The 18856-nt window shown below is 36.9% G+C and overlaps 1 protein-coding gene across 1 annotated transcript in view; it reads right to left on the reverse strand.

Annotated features, from left to right (window-relative positions):
- Positions 1-18743, reverse strand: part of LOC140153154 (3-hydroxybutyryl-CoA dehydrogenase-like) — a 74833-nt gene extending 56090 nt beyond the window's left edge. The window contains exons 1-6 of the mRNA XM_072175805.1: positions 18524-18743; positions 16783-16919; positions 13993-14098; positions 12142-12236; positions 10702-10798; positions 8502-8600 (exon numbers count right to left, since the gene is read on the reverse strand). Of these exons, the coding sequence (XP_072031906.1) occupies positions 8502-8600; positions 10702-10798; positions 12142-12236; positions 13993-14098; positions 16783-16919; positions 18524-18575 (586 nt within the window). The 5' untranslated portion in view covers positions 18576-18743. The remainder of the gene's footprint in view (positions 1-8501; positions 8601-10701; positions 10799-12141; positions 12237-13992; positions 14099-16782; positions 16920-18523) is intronic.
- Positions 18744-18856: the final 113 nt, after the last annotated feature.

Genomic DNA, 18856 nt, shown 5'->3' on the forward strand with positions numbered 1-18856 from the left:
AGTAACTATAGTATTCGGCAAGTACCTTCAGCAGTGTCGCAAATGCTCTTTCTGATGATCAAAATAGAGGCTGATGCTCTAATGAATTAGCATGAGGTGGCTTCTGAGAATTTGCTGTCATAGTGTGACATCAAAATCAATTGTTACCAGTCTACTGGTTCACGCTATCTGTGTTCCGAACACTATCTGTGTTCTGAACCACAATCAAAATGATCACAACACAAAGTCAATGGGTTGCTAGCAGATGTGCAAATCACGCAAGAACCAGTAACTATAGTATTCAGCAAGGACCTTCAGCGGAGTCACAAATGCTCTTTCTGATTATCATATAAAAAACTAGTGATTTTTAGCTCTCCTTACATTCTACTGTAAATGCTCTAAACAGCTCTCCTTGAAGGCTCCAGAAGAGCTATTTAATGCTCTCCTGCAAATTCAAACAAAAAAAATCCCTGCTATATACTTGTAATAAGTGAAGTATTTTGTAATTCATGAATCAAATAAATTGACCACATTAACATATCCTGACAGCTTGCAGCAGCCCATTTTTAACATGCCACAATCCTTGTGTAGCTTAATTTGAAAACACATATTAATCAATCTATATGGCAATGCAACTCGGCTGATTAAATGTTATTCAGTTTTGCAATACTTTTTTTCTCAAAAAACTAAGCTTCATTTTACTTTTGAAGACACTGTACCAAACTTTTTTTTATGAAATGAACAGTTACTACCCGAGAAAACAAATAATTTCTAGCATTTGCATAAAAAAACTAGGTGATGCAATGCCATGCAGCTTGATCAGCGAATTAGGTGCCAATGCGATGACATGATTCAATTAGCCAATCAGAACCCCAATTCTGTTTTTACGCTGTAAACAGCGCCAAATTGGCAGACCATTGAAAATCCTTGCCATACTATAAGGTATGACATATTTACTACAAAGTGAATAATGTTATGGGTTTTAAATAAATACAGAAATTTACAATAATGTGACTAATATCCATCAAGTGGATATCAAGGCACTGCTATGAAGCGCATATTTAATGCAGCTAGGCCTATGACACCACAAGGTGAATTGGATAAGACGGAACAGGATTTCAATCCAACCTCATCCTCTACCTATATCAGGGACTGTCTTTTGAGGAGAGCTAAAACAATCGCTCTCTTCTGCTCTTTATAAATCTGATATGGGAGAGTGATTTTTAGCTCTCCTTACATTCTACTGTAAATGCTCTAAACAGCTCTCCTTGAAGGCTCCAGAAGAGCTATTTAATGCTCTCCTGCAAATTCAAACAAAAAAAATCCCTGCTATATACTTGTAATAAGTGAAGTATTTTGTAATTTATAAATAAGTTATGTAAGTCATTTCCAGGGGTCATTTCTGATTTAAATTTTTATTTCATTCATTCAATTGTGAAATAAAAATACTTCCGATGGCCGGCATGACTGATGATGGGTAATCAAATTGTACAATGTGACACAACCGGAATAATCCTGGTCAGCTCCAATCTTTTGGAGCTGTCTGTGTGGAAAATTAATTAATCTATTTAAGTAACCTTGACCACCTGCAAACAAAAATTGAAATGGGCATAATAGTTTTCTTGACAAACAAATTGATATAAATATTGACCTTATTTCCAGTATTTATTTTAATCTACTTATTTATTATACAAATTTAGCTTACAAAATATAAGAATTCTATCATTGATCATTTTTAAACCAATTATGACATCAACCAGAAAGAACTTGACCCAGAAATGATATTACCTTGGTTATTAATATTCTCAGGTTTAAGGGAAATATTAACTTTCTTAATTCTCTTGGTATAAAAGTGTTTCCCACAAAAATACAAAAGAATGACAGTCTATGAAAGAAAAATGTGACATCTGTACTATTTTTTAAATCAATTAGGTTTGTTTTTCATTGCAAATTGCAAAGGTTTTCTAATTTACAAATATTAAGCTTACCAAAATAACAATAAATATTCACACTTTATATAAAACTAACTACTCTCTAGTTTCATGAAAATAATTGTTGCACCTGAAGCTATATATCCCATGTTGTTGTTGTAGTTGCTGCTGTTGTTGATATCAGCATTTAATATCTATAGGATAAACAGGCAATTTTCTCCTTCACCGATTTCATACCAGTTTAATCAAATATTTTTAGCTCAAATGCAAAAGTATTCTACAGGGCGTGATGTAATTAATGTGTCCAATGTTAAAAATATATATTTTCAATATTGTCAAAACAAACATGTGGACTCCTCACTCTTGTTTTTTCTTGTAATTGGCGAGACGTGCATATCCCACAAACTATAGATTCAATATTGATATTATTTTAGCAAACACACCATGTACATGAAATTGTAATGGTTCACATCTTGCTTATTTTGCTTGATTGCATCACATTTTGTATGTCATCCAGGTTTGTGAGGGTGTGTGTTACGGTGGGCTGTATTTGTATACACCGGCAATCAATGACATGCACCAAAAATATCTTGATACACCCACCAACCATGGACGTCCACTGTTCCTTTCACCCACAAACGTCACAGAGATGATGAAAACGGTACAATGGGACCCTCTCTAGATGTGTCGGCAGGCAACCAGCTTGACTATGCTACATAAAGGCTAAAGTCAACACAGGCAAGGTTGCCATGCCAGTGCAAAAGTTTCTCACACCAGTCGTCATAACAACAACCTAGCATATGAACCAAGAAAAACTGCTTCAAAGACTTGCTTTTCCCACAGACAATCCAAGAGTGGAACGTCTTGCCTGAACAAATTATTAACATGCCGTCCACTACATCATTCCAGAACCTAAGTAACAAATCAACTAAGACAACAACTGCAACTACAACAAGACTTCATGTTTGACTTCATCTTTGGGAAGCATTGCAAAGAAAATTTGGGTACAAAAACTCATACTCTGCAACTTGAGGTCAAATTTTGCACTATGATTGTTAAATTGAGGTTATTGGAGTATGCCATTGGGGTGAGGCTATTGTGGTCCATAGTGAATGTTTTACCCCATTGGTATGTTGCACAGATGACACCCATATGACCTTGTTACTATGGAATGTATAAAATAGTGCCAACATCCTGCAAAGTTCAAAATACTATTCAAAAGAACTATGATGCAGTTTATTCATGAATCAAATAAATTGACCACATTAACATATCCTGACAGCTTGCAGCAGCCCATTTTTAACATGCCACAATCCTTGTGTAGCTTAATTTGAAAACACATATTAATCAATCTACATGTATATAGCAATGCAACTCTGCTGATTAAATGTTATTCAGTTTTGCAATACTTTTTTTCTCAAAAAACTAAGCTTCATTTTACTTTTGAAGACACTGTACCAAACTTTTTTTTATGAAATGAACAGTTACTACCCGAGAAAACAAATAATTTCTAGCATTTGTTTTCATGTGTTAGTATTCCTTTAATGGCAATATCACACAATGATATTATGCACACATGATACCATGCAAACATATGACCTGCTTGCTATGAAATAAATCATGCTGTGCAAACATTCTGTCTGGTTCAAACTATTAGGTTCTTCTATATCACATCTCTGATCACAGGTATTAGTTCATAACTAATGTATTAACCACAACTGACAAAACAAACATATACAGATATTATGATTTAACAGACATGAAAAGATGATCTTATTTGCTTCAAAACTTGTAATTCAGCTTTATCAATCAGAACTAACAGAGGGTTAAGTCACATTGAGTGCATTTCGAGCAAACTGGCAAAGTAGGTTGGATATGTCCACATAGTTTCAATGCAAGGAGGTGTTTTTGTAAATGCAGTTTTAATGTTCTACAACAGTATTTCACTATGAAATTTACATACAGGGTGTAAATAGCCCCCGTTTAGCAGAAACGGACACTGACATGATACTGTTACTTGACCCCCTTTAAGTTCTGAGGTCTTCAATTATACATCACTCTGCAGTTTTTATTCAATTTAACACTTTCAATTACACATTTATTTTATTCCTACAACAAATCCCCTACCAGTCCCAAATCACATGGGAGTTGCATGCTGTCCCTGTGGACTATGAACAATCATATTGCAATTGGATTACAATATGTGTAGCATATAACTCCTCAAAGGCTAACATTCATGTAATGTTTACTGTCACAAAAATTCAATGATTGAAAGAAAACTTGCAAAATAATTTCATCGGGATTGTCCATCTAAATTCTTGTGAACAAGTTCATCTTCTTCCCATAGGAGCTTAATGTTGATGTCTCTGTTTAATTTGTTAGGACTTAGTCATCAATAAGTGATAGAAAGTAAGTTCAATCATCTCTAATGAGTACAGATATCTTGCAAACTTTCCAAAATACCAAAACAGTCCATTAGTTCTACATTCTCAACACATGGGAAATTGTTATAAGCAAAATATTCAATTCTCGATCCCGAGAGCCAACTTGTGTACGCATAGATATTTGCATCAAGCGTACTACGCAAAGACCACATGCTTACAGAGCAAACACAGCTTTTGAGAATTGACCAATCACTGTCTTCAAAATACGGTCATCGTTAAGCAAGGCCGAGGTTCGGTTATGTAGTTCACGCAATCATGTTAGTCCACAAAAAGTATGCTACGCAATAGCATACAGAAGGTACATCCTATCATGATCGAAAATCAGATATTTTGCTTATAACTGGTTTCATGATTGAGTATAAAGAAGAATTCATCTCTCATAACATATCAATCCACTCCTACTAGCAAATCTTTTGGTGGAAAAACACAGCTAAGTTAACTGCTTATGAAATAATGAATGTTATATATAATTTTCTCTTCCTCATCATTTATTTCTCACACACTCTGCAGCTAATTGTATGTTATACAAAAATTATGATGTAAAAAAATAATTAAATTTTTCCTGTAAAACATAATTAACTAATATTTTCCTGTACCACGCTCTTCACTCTGCAGCCAGGTGCATTGCCAAAAAAAGTATTATGTGTGAAAAGCTGCAAATCTGTATATAGAATTAGAATGGCTAGAGCAGAAAGCAAAAGCAATAGCTCCTGTAAACTGCAAAATCTGGTTTTCTGAAAAAAAGATATGTTAATGATTTCCTACAAATTGTACAGAAAGGTTCAGCAAAGACAATGGAGTTAAATGCTGCAGGGATCCAAAGACTGAAGAAAAAAAAAAAAGAATAAGGTCAGAACAAAAACAAACTCAGAATGAAATCTGCAACCTTGGCGAAAAATGTTGCCACACCTGAGCGTTAATTGGCCAACATCCTGCCACGCTCCCCTATTGCAATGTTGATTTTGACAAAATCGTCATCAATTCTACATTACAGTCTCCCAACATTGAAAAATGGGGGGTGGGGAAGGGGCGAGTGTAAGCTGAATGTACATTTGCAACTATTAATTATACAAAATAATACGGAACTATCACATATTTGGGTCCGATTGCGTGCTTTTAACACCAGAACGTGCAGGTGTGGCAACGAATTTCCGCCAAGGTTGTGAGTCCAGAAGAGCATGGCCAAAATATTATTTGTCAGAGACAGAGGAAGTTAATTTCTACCATACAGCCATTTCTAACCATCAACAACATTAATATCAACATTCAGCTCCAACAGAAAGCAGCCAATACAGAGCAGGAAAATTATGAGGTATGTATGCATAGCATCTACTTACTGGATTTGATTATGACACTTCTTTGAACTTACAAACTTCAAATAACAGACCCCACTATCTCCTTTAAAGTTGCCTAGTCAATAACATATTCATCATAGGGTAACCTACATCGCCTTTTATTTCTTAAATAAATGATGAAAATCTCATGTGTCCCCTGTGCTGTCATCAATGTTATAGTATACAAATGTAGGGCCTACTATTTTCTCATGACCAAAGGTTGAGGGGAAATAGTAGGCCTACACCCTCCAGAGTCACAGATTGGGAAAAGATTGCAGTTTTCCAAATATTATGCATTATATACATGTAATTCATTTTACAATGCAGACATACACCAAGCATAAGATGCCTAAAAGAACAGGTATATGATACTGTTTCACTCATAATTTATGAAGCCTGGTTTGAGTAGTAACCACACCTCATGACAGCAAATATGCCCACACTAGCTGGCTAAAAGAAATATGACCAACTGATTTACTACAAATTATTTTGATTTTATCCAGTGAAACCCATACATATAAACATGAACTAAATATAAGCGTTTTTATTATTCAGCGTTGGTCTGTTAATGCACAGCACAGAAGTTAAACCACTAAATCATACATGGTAAATCAAGTGTGTATATACAGTATCCGACAAAATGAGAGCACGGTTAGGTGTACTCATTTACCCTCTCAAATCAAGAAATGCAATTCTACAATTACATTTTTCTGAAAAAAACTCAAATAAAATTGAATGGGCTTGCTGCATCTTATCAATGATAATTTCACAACTGCTATCAAGCGATACAAAATGACAAATGCCATACATTCTTTTTTTAACAAAATGGGCGATTCCAGTTGAAATCCATACATCCCCTTTGGAAGACATGACCTTAATCACTCACACAGGGAGTGTGAATTTCAAATGGAATCACCCATTTATTGCTGCAATTTAAGGGCTATTCCAGTTGAAATCCATACACCCCTATGGAAGACACAACCTTAATCTTCCACACATGGAATGTGAATTTTAAATTGTGTTACCAAAACGGGTGACTCCATTTAAAATCTACACCCCCTATGTAGGGGTGTATGGATTTCAATTGGAATAGCCAAATGACATGTACTACTTGATCACACCATAGATTAAGATGTGTGTTGGTAAACAGTGTGTCAAAGCGATGACAACTGTGTCACATATCAGGAGATGTGTAATAGATGTATGACCTGCACTACAAATAGTTTCAACGTTTATGCTTTGATCACCATTCCCTGCATGTACCAAAGGGGCGGGCCTCATAAAACTGCCCATTAATATCAGTGAAAGTCCTGGTAGTACCACCTGTCTAAAATTGAGATGGGTACAATTTTGAGCAGTAAGATTCATTCTTGAACCAAAGAACTGAACAAATAAGGCAAATATTGTAATAATAAGTGGGTCCTATGAGCCTTTAAGAAAATGTATCAATTTTGTGAAAATTGTATGCCATAATAATGATTTTTTTTTCAAATTGTGAACATTTTGTGCTGCGAAAAATAGTGTGCTTTTTACAGCTTGTTCAGGCACTGAGGGAAATGTGAGGTTTTGCCTGGAATGTATTTTCCACAACATTAGCACACTTGGCAGGCATATTTGGAAGTACTTCAGGATGTGATGCACTGATTTAAACCAACGAGTAACACAAGTAAATACTTATTATCAGATTGATACTCAATGCTTGGAGAAGAAACACAGATATTGTTTTTCTTCAGTTCTGCATACTGCCAGCAAAAAAAAAAAAAAAAAAAAAAGCGCAGTGATTTATAGTGCGCTACGCACAGGCACAACGCCTAAACGTTGATCCAAAAGCCTCAGCACACTTTACAGGTTGTCGCTGACCACTACGGCCCCATATCATTCCATAAACCATTTAACAACTATTCAGGGACTTTGCTGCTTCAAGAGCGCACACCCTAGACATTCCACAAATAGCCATCGCAACCAGGATCAGCTCCCGAGTTTCGTACGGGTTCAAACGAGACAATTAGCAGTAAGTTCCTTGTCCAAGGGAATTTCAAGCTAACTCAATTTTTCCACGAGAGCGTAATAGGCACCGCCAGGGTTCGAACCCGCAACCTCTCGCACCATAGTCGAACGCCTTATCGATTGAGCTAACTTGACTGCAAGGAGCTGTATACCCAGATATTTACCACCATGTCTGATGGCATCACAAAATTCACAATACAGGCTAGTACATAGTCTGGATTCTCCTTTATTATATTGATTTGAGTACACCGATAATTGCAAGGTTTTTGCAAGCTCACCTCTAGACATTGGTGCTAAAATCTGAGCCCCTGAAGATTCACATTGCATTTGTTATAGCATAGCTTGGATTCTCGTTGATGTGAATATATCAATAATTACAAGGTTTTTACCAGCTCACCTCTAGACACTGGTATTAAAAACCTGCATCCTTGTAGATGGATTTTGTTGTTTCTTCACAACATTCCATAATGTTGGTATGTAATGGTGGAATGACTTGAACTCTTACTGTAGAGTGGTAGTTTTTATACGAGTAATTTTTGGATTAAGAACCACTTCCCCAAATTGGCGATTTTGGGTTTTCTTGTGTACAGACATATTCACATATTTTTGAGGCTGTGTTGAGCACTAAATGCGTGAAAATTCATGTTCCATAAAATGTTCCACTTTAATTGCGTCGCAAGTCTGTGTCAATAAGGGCAAGTGTATAAAATCTCTCTATTGCCTTCGAATTTGAGTAAATAAATGAAGCTTATACACTAAGGTTATGTGCACAATGCATGCAAGTTTCTCACTACATTTGTACATACCATGTTTTCTAGAATTGATTTGAGCTACTGAGAGAATGAGTGGTTCCCTTCCAGACCTGAAGAATAGTGTCTTGCCCATCCGTTCCAACATCTGTCTCACTGTTAAATAATAATATTAAAAAATGTTCAAAATGGAAGAAGATGTTAAATGTTTAATGTTGATTCAGAGTCACCTGGACATTTTGTGAACTGAAAATAGGTCAAGATCTTGGACAGAGAGCATATGTGGTTTAAACAAGGCGTAAAGGAAGCAGTGCAAATCAAACTCAACCAGCCATCTCTTGACAAAGACAGGGACAGGTCCAAACTTTCAGGAGTCTAAGACTGTGATCAAGTCCAAGGTAAAAAGGTCACAACCTGATGATCATCATCAAATTCTCAGTCTCGCTGATGAAAGATGGAGTAACCATCTGAAAATTCCAAGAGGTAGGAATAACTTTCTTGTATTTGGATCAAATGTTTTTAACTTTTTAATCAATATTGTATACCTGATGATGTCAAGATTGTCATCTAATATCTTGTATACCTGGTGATGTCATCTACACTAGCTCCCAGAGAGGAACAGCACTCTCTTGCTTGTGGTGAGCATACACAGCGTAAACACCGAAGTGGGGTTCTGATAGGCTCATGAAGGGAACACAAAGCCTGGCATATGTTGCTCATGAACAGAGCACACACGTTGATCAGAGCAAAAGAGTGTTGTACTTCTCTGGAAGCAAGTGTAATATCCTGTATACCTGGTGATGTCATCTAATATCTTGTATACACGGCAATGTCATTGGAACAAGCTGGCTGCATGTTTTGGTAGATTTTAGGCCAAAAAAAAAAAAAGGTTTGTCTCAGGACCCCGCACAAGCATAGCTTTTAAAATGAGATTTAGCGCAGTGGCGCCACGCCGCTAGTGCTTTTTTTTTTTTTTTTTTTTTGAATGATAAAACATCGTAGTTTTCAAGAAAAATAACATTTTCGGCACAATCAATTGGCGATCATTTCTGACAAAATGTCAAAAATAAATACTCCAAGAACTGTATGACATGTTCGCTCTGAATACCGATCTGTTGAAACAGTATGCAAGTAACGGCTCTGCGAACGAAATAGCGGGACAATCGACTCTACTTGTAGAGCTAGAACACGCCACTGGGAATTCCCCATGTGCAGATATTTTGCTGCTCGATAAGCGATTTCATATCGGTATACCAGAGAAAAGATCATCATTTAACTCATTTTCATACCATGCCGAATACATATTGGAGTTTCCTCAACACATAGGCCTAAATGTCAACTTTTTGTACTCCTTACTTACGGTACGTAATGTTTAAATGTAGGACAAAATAGCGGCAAGCGACATCAACATTTGTGGTGCTTAATTTTGCACCAATTCATTGGCACTACTCACAACATTTACATTGTCACGTCGTGTGATCGAAATTTTTCAGAACTTGAACGGGAACTTGAATTATTTAGCATATTTTTTACTATAGGTCAGGGTTAGGGTTTAGGTTAGGGGTTTTAGGAGGTGACGGTAAGTTAAACCGGGAGTAAGAACTACGTTTGCGTATATGGCATGTTATTTGGGGCGGCGTTCTTGTTAAAAAAAAAAAAAAAAAAAAAACATCGCATAGGACATAGCCTGTTTTTCAAAAAAAAAAAAAAAAAAGCATAGCACATAGCTTTTTAGCCAAAAGGTCCAGAGACAAACCTTTTTTTTTTTTTTTTGGCCTTAGGCATTTAAATTAATTTGGAACTCTTACAGTCTTACTGCTCATATCAAAACCAAAAGTGACAATCCAGTTAATTACTGTTTAATGTTATTAACTTGCTCTGGCAAGGTAACCAGGGGTCCATTTCACTAAACTTTACGAAGCTTTCTAAGTGTCAAAAACTTCTGACGAGCCATAAGTTCCATTTCACTACTAAGTAATAGGGATTTACTACAGGAACCCTTCGTAAAGTTGCGTCTAGTATTGGGTATTCGTAACTTTACGAATGGTTACTTGACTTACGAAGGGTTAAAAGTTTAGTGAAATGTACCCCTGGAGTCAGATTCGCACTTACAGAGTAATCTTGGTCGCAGGTGTTACATTTTGGGTCCACGTACACATTATGGTTAATACACAGCTTTAGCCCACCCTCTACAAGAAATATGGGAGAATTTGGTCCCTGAATTGTATACCATTTGGTTCCTATTACAGATTATTACCTTTCTCTATATTTGCCGGTGCTGTGTACCTGGTTGGTGAAATTTCAACCTCTGGTATTGCATAAACTGGATGTAGAAAACGCAGACCCATTGCACGCTGAAAAAGACAGATAGATGTTTATAAGCATAAAACAAAATTGTGAATAAATTTGACTACTGTATAATTATCCAAGATCAAAATCCTTTGGCACGCCGAGAGGGGGGGCAAGCGATTTTTGGCAGGCCGAGAGGGGGGGCAAGCAATTTTTGGCGAGCCGTTCGGAAATTTTACCCCCCGGGGGGGCTGATAATTATTGCACAGCCCCTTAATATCAATATTTAAATTTTGATATGGTATCGATACCCTTGACACCAAAGCTCACATTAGAAATATTTGACACCTTCAACATTTCTACAGGGTAATGTACAAAATCAGTCTGTTCTGTAAAGTAGCATACCGTATTTCGTCAAATAGTCGCCCCCCCCCCTCAAATAAACGCCCCCCACCACTTTTTTCAAACAAGATGTTTCAAAAATTCCGATATTTCCATGCTATCTTGTGTAGTAAGCTTACCAAGTTGCTCACATGGTCGGTAATAGCAGCAATAAATGGCGAAAATCTGCATCAGAAACCCGGAAGTGAACCAAAAGTCAGTGTCAAAAGTTCATAGTTCGTCATTTTAGCGTGACTTTTAAGCTTACCTAATGATTTTAACGGGAATTGTCGTGCTAAAAATGATCTCTAATAAACGCCCCTTGGGAAAATGTAACGCCCCCGGGGGCATTTATTTGACGAAATACGGTATTTTACAGAAGTGGCAGCAAGTAGTTCCAAAAACAGAAAATATTACTACAAACTGTTATGATTTGTAACCTGGAAAATATCTACGGTCTGGTGCCGTATTACATGAAGCCTTTTGTGCAAACATACAGGGGTAATGATTTTATCCTTTAGCAAACATGAATTCTATTATCTTATAACTTCTTCATAAACTTTTGTATAGGCTAAGTTGTGGAAACTTTCTGTGGAGTGGAAAGTTTTAGGAATTTTAAAGTAACAAGTCAGAATATTGAGATTACTTTCAAATTTTTTGAAAGATATAATATGTGGGAAATCATGTTATGTCAGCAGTTTGCCAATCTCAGTGTTGGTAAAACCCTATACTTTGTCTTTCTGAGTTTCAATTTGGATATATATCCTTGCAAGTAAGCAAAGGAACCATAACCAGTCTTTCAGAGACATCCTGTCAAGGTCTTAGCTAGCCACCCGTCTGGCCGTCATTTTAGACAAAAATTTGACTGGTTTTGATCCCTCTGTCAGTTCCTGTACTCTCAAGGTCAGTTCCTGTACTCTCAAGGTCAGTTTCTGTACTCTCAAGGTCAGTGCATGTCCTCTATGGAATGCACCAAGGTATAGGGCACCAGCCAGCATAATTGCTTTTATCTACACTGAACTCATACCTCGGGATAAGCTGTTCTCGCTGTGATTCTCTCCACATCGAGATTGAGTGTATTGGTGGCTATTATGGCACTAGGGTGGCAAAGATGAGAAATTTCTGTAGAAAAAAAGAACAAGCATATGTGTTATATTTTGTCAAAGTAGAGGAGAACCATACCATGTGAACAACCTTCATAATAAACAAGAGAAATTATATCAGGAAAATTCTGACTCCATTTGGCTCTGATGGCTCGCATGTGTAACATTATGGAAAATCTACCATATAGAGGTTGTGTATATGACGTATCATACCGTAAATATGGTGGACTACTCAAATGCATTCAACAAAAGCATGATTGCAATCTACCGCGACAGTTCGTCTCACACACATAACAAATGCACTACGATCAAACAGGTTGATGACAACATTTGATTGAATGGACTGCACTGCGCCATGATTACGGTGAAGAACACCGGTTCAAATCCTTCGTTTGGAGCCAATTGATAAAAGCATGCAGGGCCTCTATTGGATTTTTGCTAATGAAGACCAAAAAAAGTATACCTCCAATTTGAATTTTTCTGTGTGAGTGAAATTGTATGGTAATTGGCACCTTAAAGAATGGGGGTAACTTATAATGGTTTGCATATGTAGCACTAATGGATACAATTGGCAAACACATTACATGTAGCTCCCTAAGCAAACACAAAAACTTCAAACCAAAGTATGCATGAACCATTTGGACAATCTTGAGGGACCTTATTTCCAGCTCCAAGAGCAACACACAAATATGGCAAAGTCCCACTTCATGTAGTCTAATTCCATGGTTCTGCCTGCCATAGAAGTTCTTCTATAGTGCTTAGCTTAGTCCAGTTGGTGATGTGAAGGCGCTGAACCAACTGTTTCACACATGCATCTGTAAAAGCAACTTTAAACATGCATGTAGATGCTACCTTTTTGAGGGAACACTCTTGATTTGATTTAAAACAATGAAATGAGCACTGACTGCTCTAGAGAAAAAAACACTATATAATGAAAGACAAAGATAAAAAGACTATTTTGCATCTGACGTCACTGTCAATCAAATTCTCTACGATCCTTGATTGGCTAATAGCGCGTATAAGGAAGGTCGATTCATCTGGCTGGTGCTGATCGGAGAAGGAGAAAAGGAATAGCAGTGAATGGCGAGGATGGCGAAAATTACGTACTTTTACAAGGCGAAAAGCAGCTTTTCTAGGCATTGTGGATATGGTGCCTTCGGTTAAGAAAGTTTCCTACTATAAAGACCCAACTTTTAAGATGGTTTGCATGTCAAAAGGTGCAAAATTAACAATAAGGCGCCCGGTTATAAATCCGCGTTCAGCAAGTCATCATTACGACACTTGTAAACAAACCGTGCTCGGAGTTTGATTGACAGATGACGTCAGACGCAAACTAGTCTTTTTATCTTTGTCTTTCATAATAGTGAGAGACATCTGAAAAGAATTTTGTTATATCAACATCACAAGAAAACATTTCTTTAACTCTTCATCTGTTTGACTGCATTTATGGACACAGCTGTCTATAGCTGACACAGCCATCCATAAATGCTACAGGAAACAGTATTCAAATAAATGTGTTGATTCTGCAACAAATAAATTTGAAAATCACATTATTCAGGTGGATAACAAATTAAGACAGATATAACTCGCTTCCCCTGAAATACTATTTTTTTCTGGAGTGCACATACATCATAGGCCCAACTGGTTATTGCATTGCAGCATTTGAAGTTGAGTTTAATATCAAAGTTAAGCACAAGAGTCAACTTCAATTATCCTGATAGTTACACAATACTCATATAAAATTATAATTCCAAAAATAAATCACTGAAACTTACTCTCAAATAAATCTTGCTTTATTTCAAGGTCTTCAATCACTGCTTCAAAAATGTAATCAGCATCTTCCACTGTTTCTTCAAGTCTGCTCATGCATAAAACATGACCCTGTGGATATCAGCACATCAATTGGTGGCAGGTTATGGAAGAGTTAAGAAATGTTATTAGTAAACATGCAAATTTCTCTTCTTCAGTAATGATTATGAAGTTAAATTCTGCTGAGTAAAAGTGTGGTTAGACCATAAACATTTTTTAATCCATTTTTGTACTTAGGCCAAAAAAAAAAAAAAGGTTTGTCTCACTTAACCCAGCCAAGATAAGTATGTGAAAGCGATACAGCGCGTTTGTCTCACGCTGACCGCCTTTTTTAAAGGGTTTTTTTTTTTTCCCCGAATTTTCCGGTTCCCGATAGTTCGACCAACGTAGTAAAAATGAATTCTCAATGTCAGAAAACCATCGAAAATGTCAGGCAGCGTGTATGCCATTAGTGTTGCAGATAGCTCCGTAACCCACACCGTAGCCTCAGTCTCGCTTAGTTTCACGCCATCCTTGCAACGGCACGGAGCGTAAAGTCGATTTAAGCAAAGTGGATGCAATATAAAAGGACTTAGCCTCACGGAGAACTCTGCGATCGAGTGAAGCCATGTTGTTTTCATAAATTTTTGTATTTTTTGTAGCTGTTTTTTAACTAATTTTTACCGCTTATTTCAACATGATTGTTCAGTATTCGTATAGTTAAAACAGGGGGACTGTGCTGAGGAATTGGGCACTGCATCGGTGCTACCGATTCGGTTACTCTGAATGCCCTAAAAATGAGTTGGTGTCGGGCTAAGCTGTAACCCGTATTTTCCGGCAAGAATACTTGATACTTTACTTGATTACAGAATATTAACATTGTAAATTTGTTGCTTCTCTTTCATTGTAAGACCACTTGTAGTTTTCCAATACCTGTCTTGTGATTTTCATTTGTCTCAGGCTAAAAAAAAAAAAAAAAAAACAAAAAAAACTCTAAAAAAAAAAAAAAAAAAAAAAAGCATAGCACTTAGCTTTTTTGGCAAATGTTCGTGAGACAAACCTTTTTTTTTTTTGGCCTTACATGTAATTGCCATGTGCTATATTGAGAAATGAATGGACTCTTGTAAACAGTTTACAGGTTAGATGAGCGAAAAAAGAAAACTTGTCCTGTTGAGGGCAATGGTCACCAAACCAAAGATAACTGAATCAGGCGGTACATGGTCCTTGTTGTTCATATTGGCCATGGTATTGAATTCTTAATTATGAGCTGACACTAACCAATCAATGCTCCATACTTTAAATTTCCTCCCATGCTGTTTTGCTGACACACTTCATGCTCAGTGCCAAAACATTATCATACCATTACTTGCATTACCTTCAAGTTTGTACAGAAACTCAACATAAACATAAGATTTGACAAAGAAAGCATAATTTGGGATGTAGGGAGGGATTTACACGCCTAAATTTGTAAACTTATACACGCCCAGTTTTTGCCCACATGGCCTATTTACTTTGTACACAAATCTTTAATTTACAGACCCAGGTTTTTGAATTTATACACCCAAGACCTTGATTTGGGCTATTCCAGTTGTAATCCACACACCCCTAGGGGGGTGTAGATTTCATATGGATTCACCCATTCCGAAATTGTCTAGTGCAATGACGTCATGGTTATTTGTACTAAATTGTTGTCAGCCTTCACTGTATTACTGGGACATCATTGCCAGGGTTGTAGCTACAGTGGGCGGTGGTGGGTGGCAGAGCCCACCACTCAATTTTAGAGCCCACCACTCAGCTGCAATTTTACCACTGGAGCTAGCTCGAGATACTCTAGCTAAAATACAGGTTTACATTTCTATCTTACATTATCTTGCTGTATTTCAGCTAGAGCTCCAAACGACAAGCTTCCGGTTTTTTGGAGAACAATACTGTTACGTAAGATGAAGAAGAAACCATACTCGGAGCCCGCCTTCTACTCATTATTTCATTGTACTTATTGCAATTTGCCTCCACACATTACGTAATCAACACAAAGCTTTTGTGAGGATTAGTGAGTGGATAAGAAATTGACAGTGGAGGATACGAAGGACACGCTGATTGTTAGTTGTCAATCATGAATTGCCGCAACTAATTAATATTTTACTGCATGGCATTCCGCAAACACCAAGACAAATTATGCCGTATTTTTCCAAAGATCATCTCATATGAAGTAAGCTGAATGCGATCTGTACTTTTGTAACATTCCGATTGCTTTTGATCACCTATTATCGGCGAATTTGCTTGAAAACACGTGAGTTCATGTTGTGTAAACATAATTAGCATAGACACAAATGAAATTACGATGCAATACAATGCAATTTGAATGCGCAGCAGATCTATAGAAATAACGTTGCCCGGTTTTATGCAGAATTAGACCCTGTCTGACTGGAGCCCACCACTCAAGAGTCCTAAATTGCACCATTTTATTGAATAAGTGAAGAATTTGGTCAATTTTGATAACAAGTTGCCAAATATCAAGAATTTCATCAAATGCCACCCGGCACTAAAAATATCCTAGCTACAACCCTGATCATTGCACTCGAAAATTTCGGCACCCGGGAATTTTGAATATCGCGTGTTGAGAGCCGGCTGTTTTTATTCGTTTTTATGGTCAATATGAGTTTGTTTAAAATAAAACCATGTGATTTGTGCTTGATAATTAATTTTCTAACATATAGGCCTAAGGCATTTATGTTGTGATTGCCAGAGACATCCTTTATTATAAAACATCAACTCACAAGGAAATTAGGCTGTGCCATAAGCCCTTCTGCTTGGATCTCCTTTTTATCGGCTTCCAGGTTGTCAGCAAATGCATCTAGTACTTCAGTGTTGACATCATACATCTTCACCCTGTGACCATGGTAGGCAAAACAACCTGTAACAAGCAGTAACAAACAACTTTCAAATTGATTAAATTTGAGGTGATTAAATTTGAATGTAAACAGCATTGTGGAAATTAGGCACAATAATCTGATCTGTGCAGTTCTTTAATTTGATTTGGTGCAAAAGACCAAGAGACTGTAAAGTAATAATTGTTATGACCTGTAAAACTTTCAAGCCGTTTGCCACTACAGTAATGAAAGGTGAATATTAATTATTCATCAAACCAAAGCCCTTGACTATAAAGAAAGCCAAAACTGAAAACTTTTGTCATAGTGCTTTCCAGTCAATTAATTCTCAGCATAGAAAATACCAATTCGCCTTTTCTTTGGTTGATTTCCTAATAAAAAATCATTTTTTTAATTGTTTCACCAAGAAATGGCATGTTTTGTGGTTTCCCTGTGAGTGCAATGGTTATAAGTGTCCACTTCGTGTCAGAGGGCACGAGATGGAACAGCCGAATCTCGGCATATTAACCAATGGAAGAAACAATCTATTCTGTTGGTCGGACATCAGGGCATGAACCGGCTGACAGCACTGGAGTGAAAACAACATTCGCATTCACTGAACTCTGGAGTGTATCACAAGCTATCACACTATTGTGCCAGGTTCGACTCTCTGCAAATAAAAATATGCGATAAGTTGTTTTCACTCCAATGCATGAATGGATGTGACGTGGCCCGACCGAGAGAATCACTTCTAAGTGACGTCATGCAGACCGACCAAATCAACCAGCCAGCAAAAAAGAATTGCCATTTAATATGATAACCAAACAACCAATGGCAAGAAATGATCTATATCCCATGTGATGATGTCATGCACATGATGGCAGACCGAAGCAGGCAAAAAAAGCCAAAAAAGCAATGAATGGCTGGGTAATCAGTAGTTCACCACGTAAACTTATGGCTCAAAATTCGGACCGCTCGCCAATAAGTTTACTGCTTTCTATGTTTTGAAATTTGTTGACGTTTTAACGATCCCCGATTCCCGGTCGCTTATTTTAGCCGTGTCACGTCACATGCATGACGCTGGTGGGTACCAACAAAACTTTAGAAAAAAAACCTCGATCGCCGATAACGATGTGATATGGGACTTACATAGGATTACACAGAGATATTTCTTGCCAAAATTTGACCATTTCTAGGCAAGTTGGCCCTACTTTGTCTGCGTTATATGAAAAAGGACAGTCTTAAGTAAGTATAAGTGCAACGCTTTTGATGTTTTGATGTTTTGGGAGACTGGGAGGGTTCAGAACAAAAAAATGATGGAGCCTATTCTTGACTGTGTAATATTCCTTCACCACATTGCCGTACGGAGACAGTCTTATACGATGGACAGATAGTATCAGTTTGTGAATGAGGACATCGTATAAGTTCCTGACCTTGTACTAGGTAATCAGTAATCGTAAGTTCGTAACTAAACCTTTTCAAAAAGGATTGTAACAATCCACTATTTTGGCATCCCAACAAATTACGACCCCATCTATCTGGGACGAAACCCTCCAAAACAATTAAACAGTCACCTTACTTTTTTAAGCTTAATCATTTTTAAGCTTACTGGTTTTGCAATGCATTTTGCCATTGAATTTTTTTTCCTCACCTGCGATTTTTGTGCCCAACAAACCACTTCCAATCACTGCTATTCGCACCATTTTAGAAGTATTTACTTAAACTATATATGAAAATCACATGTTTACTTGTAACCTAGATCATTAAAAGCAATCTAAAATAAAGAAAAAAATAACTTTGATGGCTTTGAAAAAAACAATTTTCACAACATCGTCATCGTGAAAAAACCGGCGTCTGCTGTCAAAAATGTTCCCAGAATGCACTGCAAAATTTACTACCTATCTTGCTCTAACTTTTTCATCAGAATCAAAAACATAATATAAAATGAATATTTTTAGTGAAAACTGCACATTTATAAATAAGT

This window comes from Amphiura filiformis, chromosome 5, assembly GCF_039555335.1.
Source record: "Amphiura filiformis chromosome 5, Afil_fr2py, whole genome shotgun sequence".
Lineage (NCBI taxonomy): Eukaryota > Metazoa > Echinodermata > Ophiuroidea > Amphilepidida > Amphiuridae > Amphiura > Amphiura filiformis.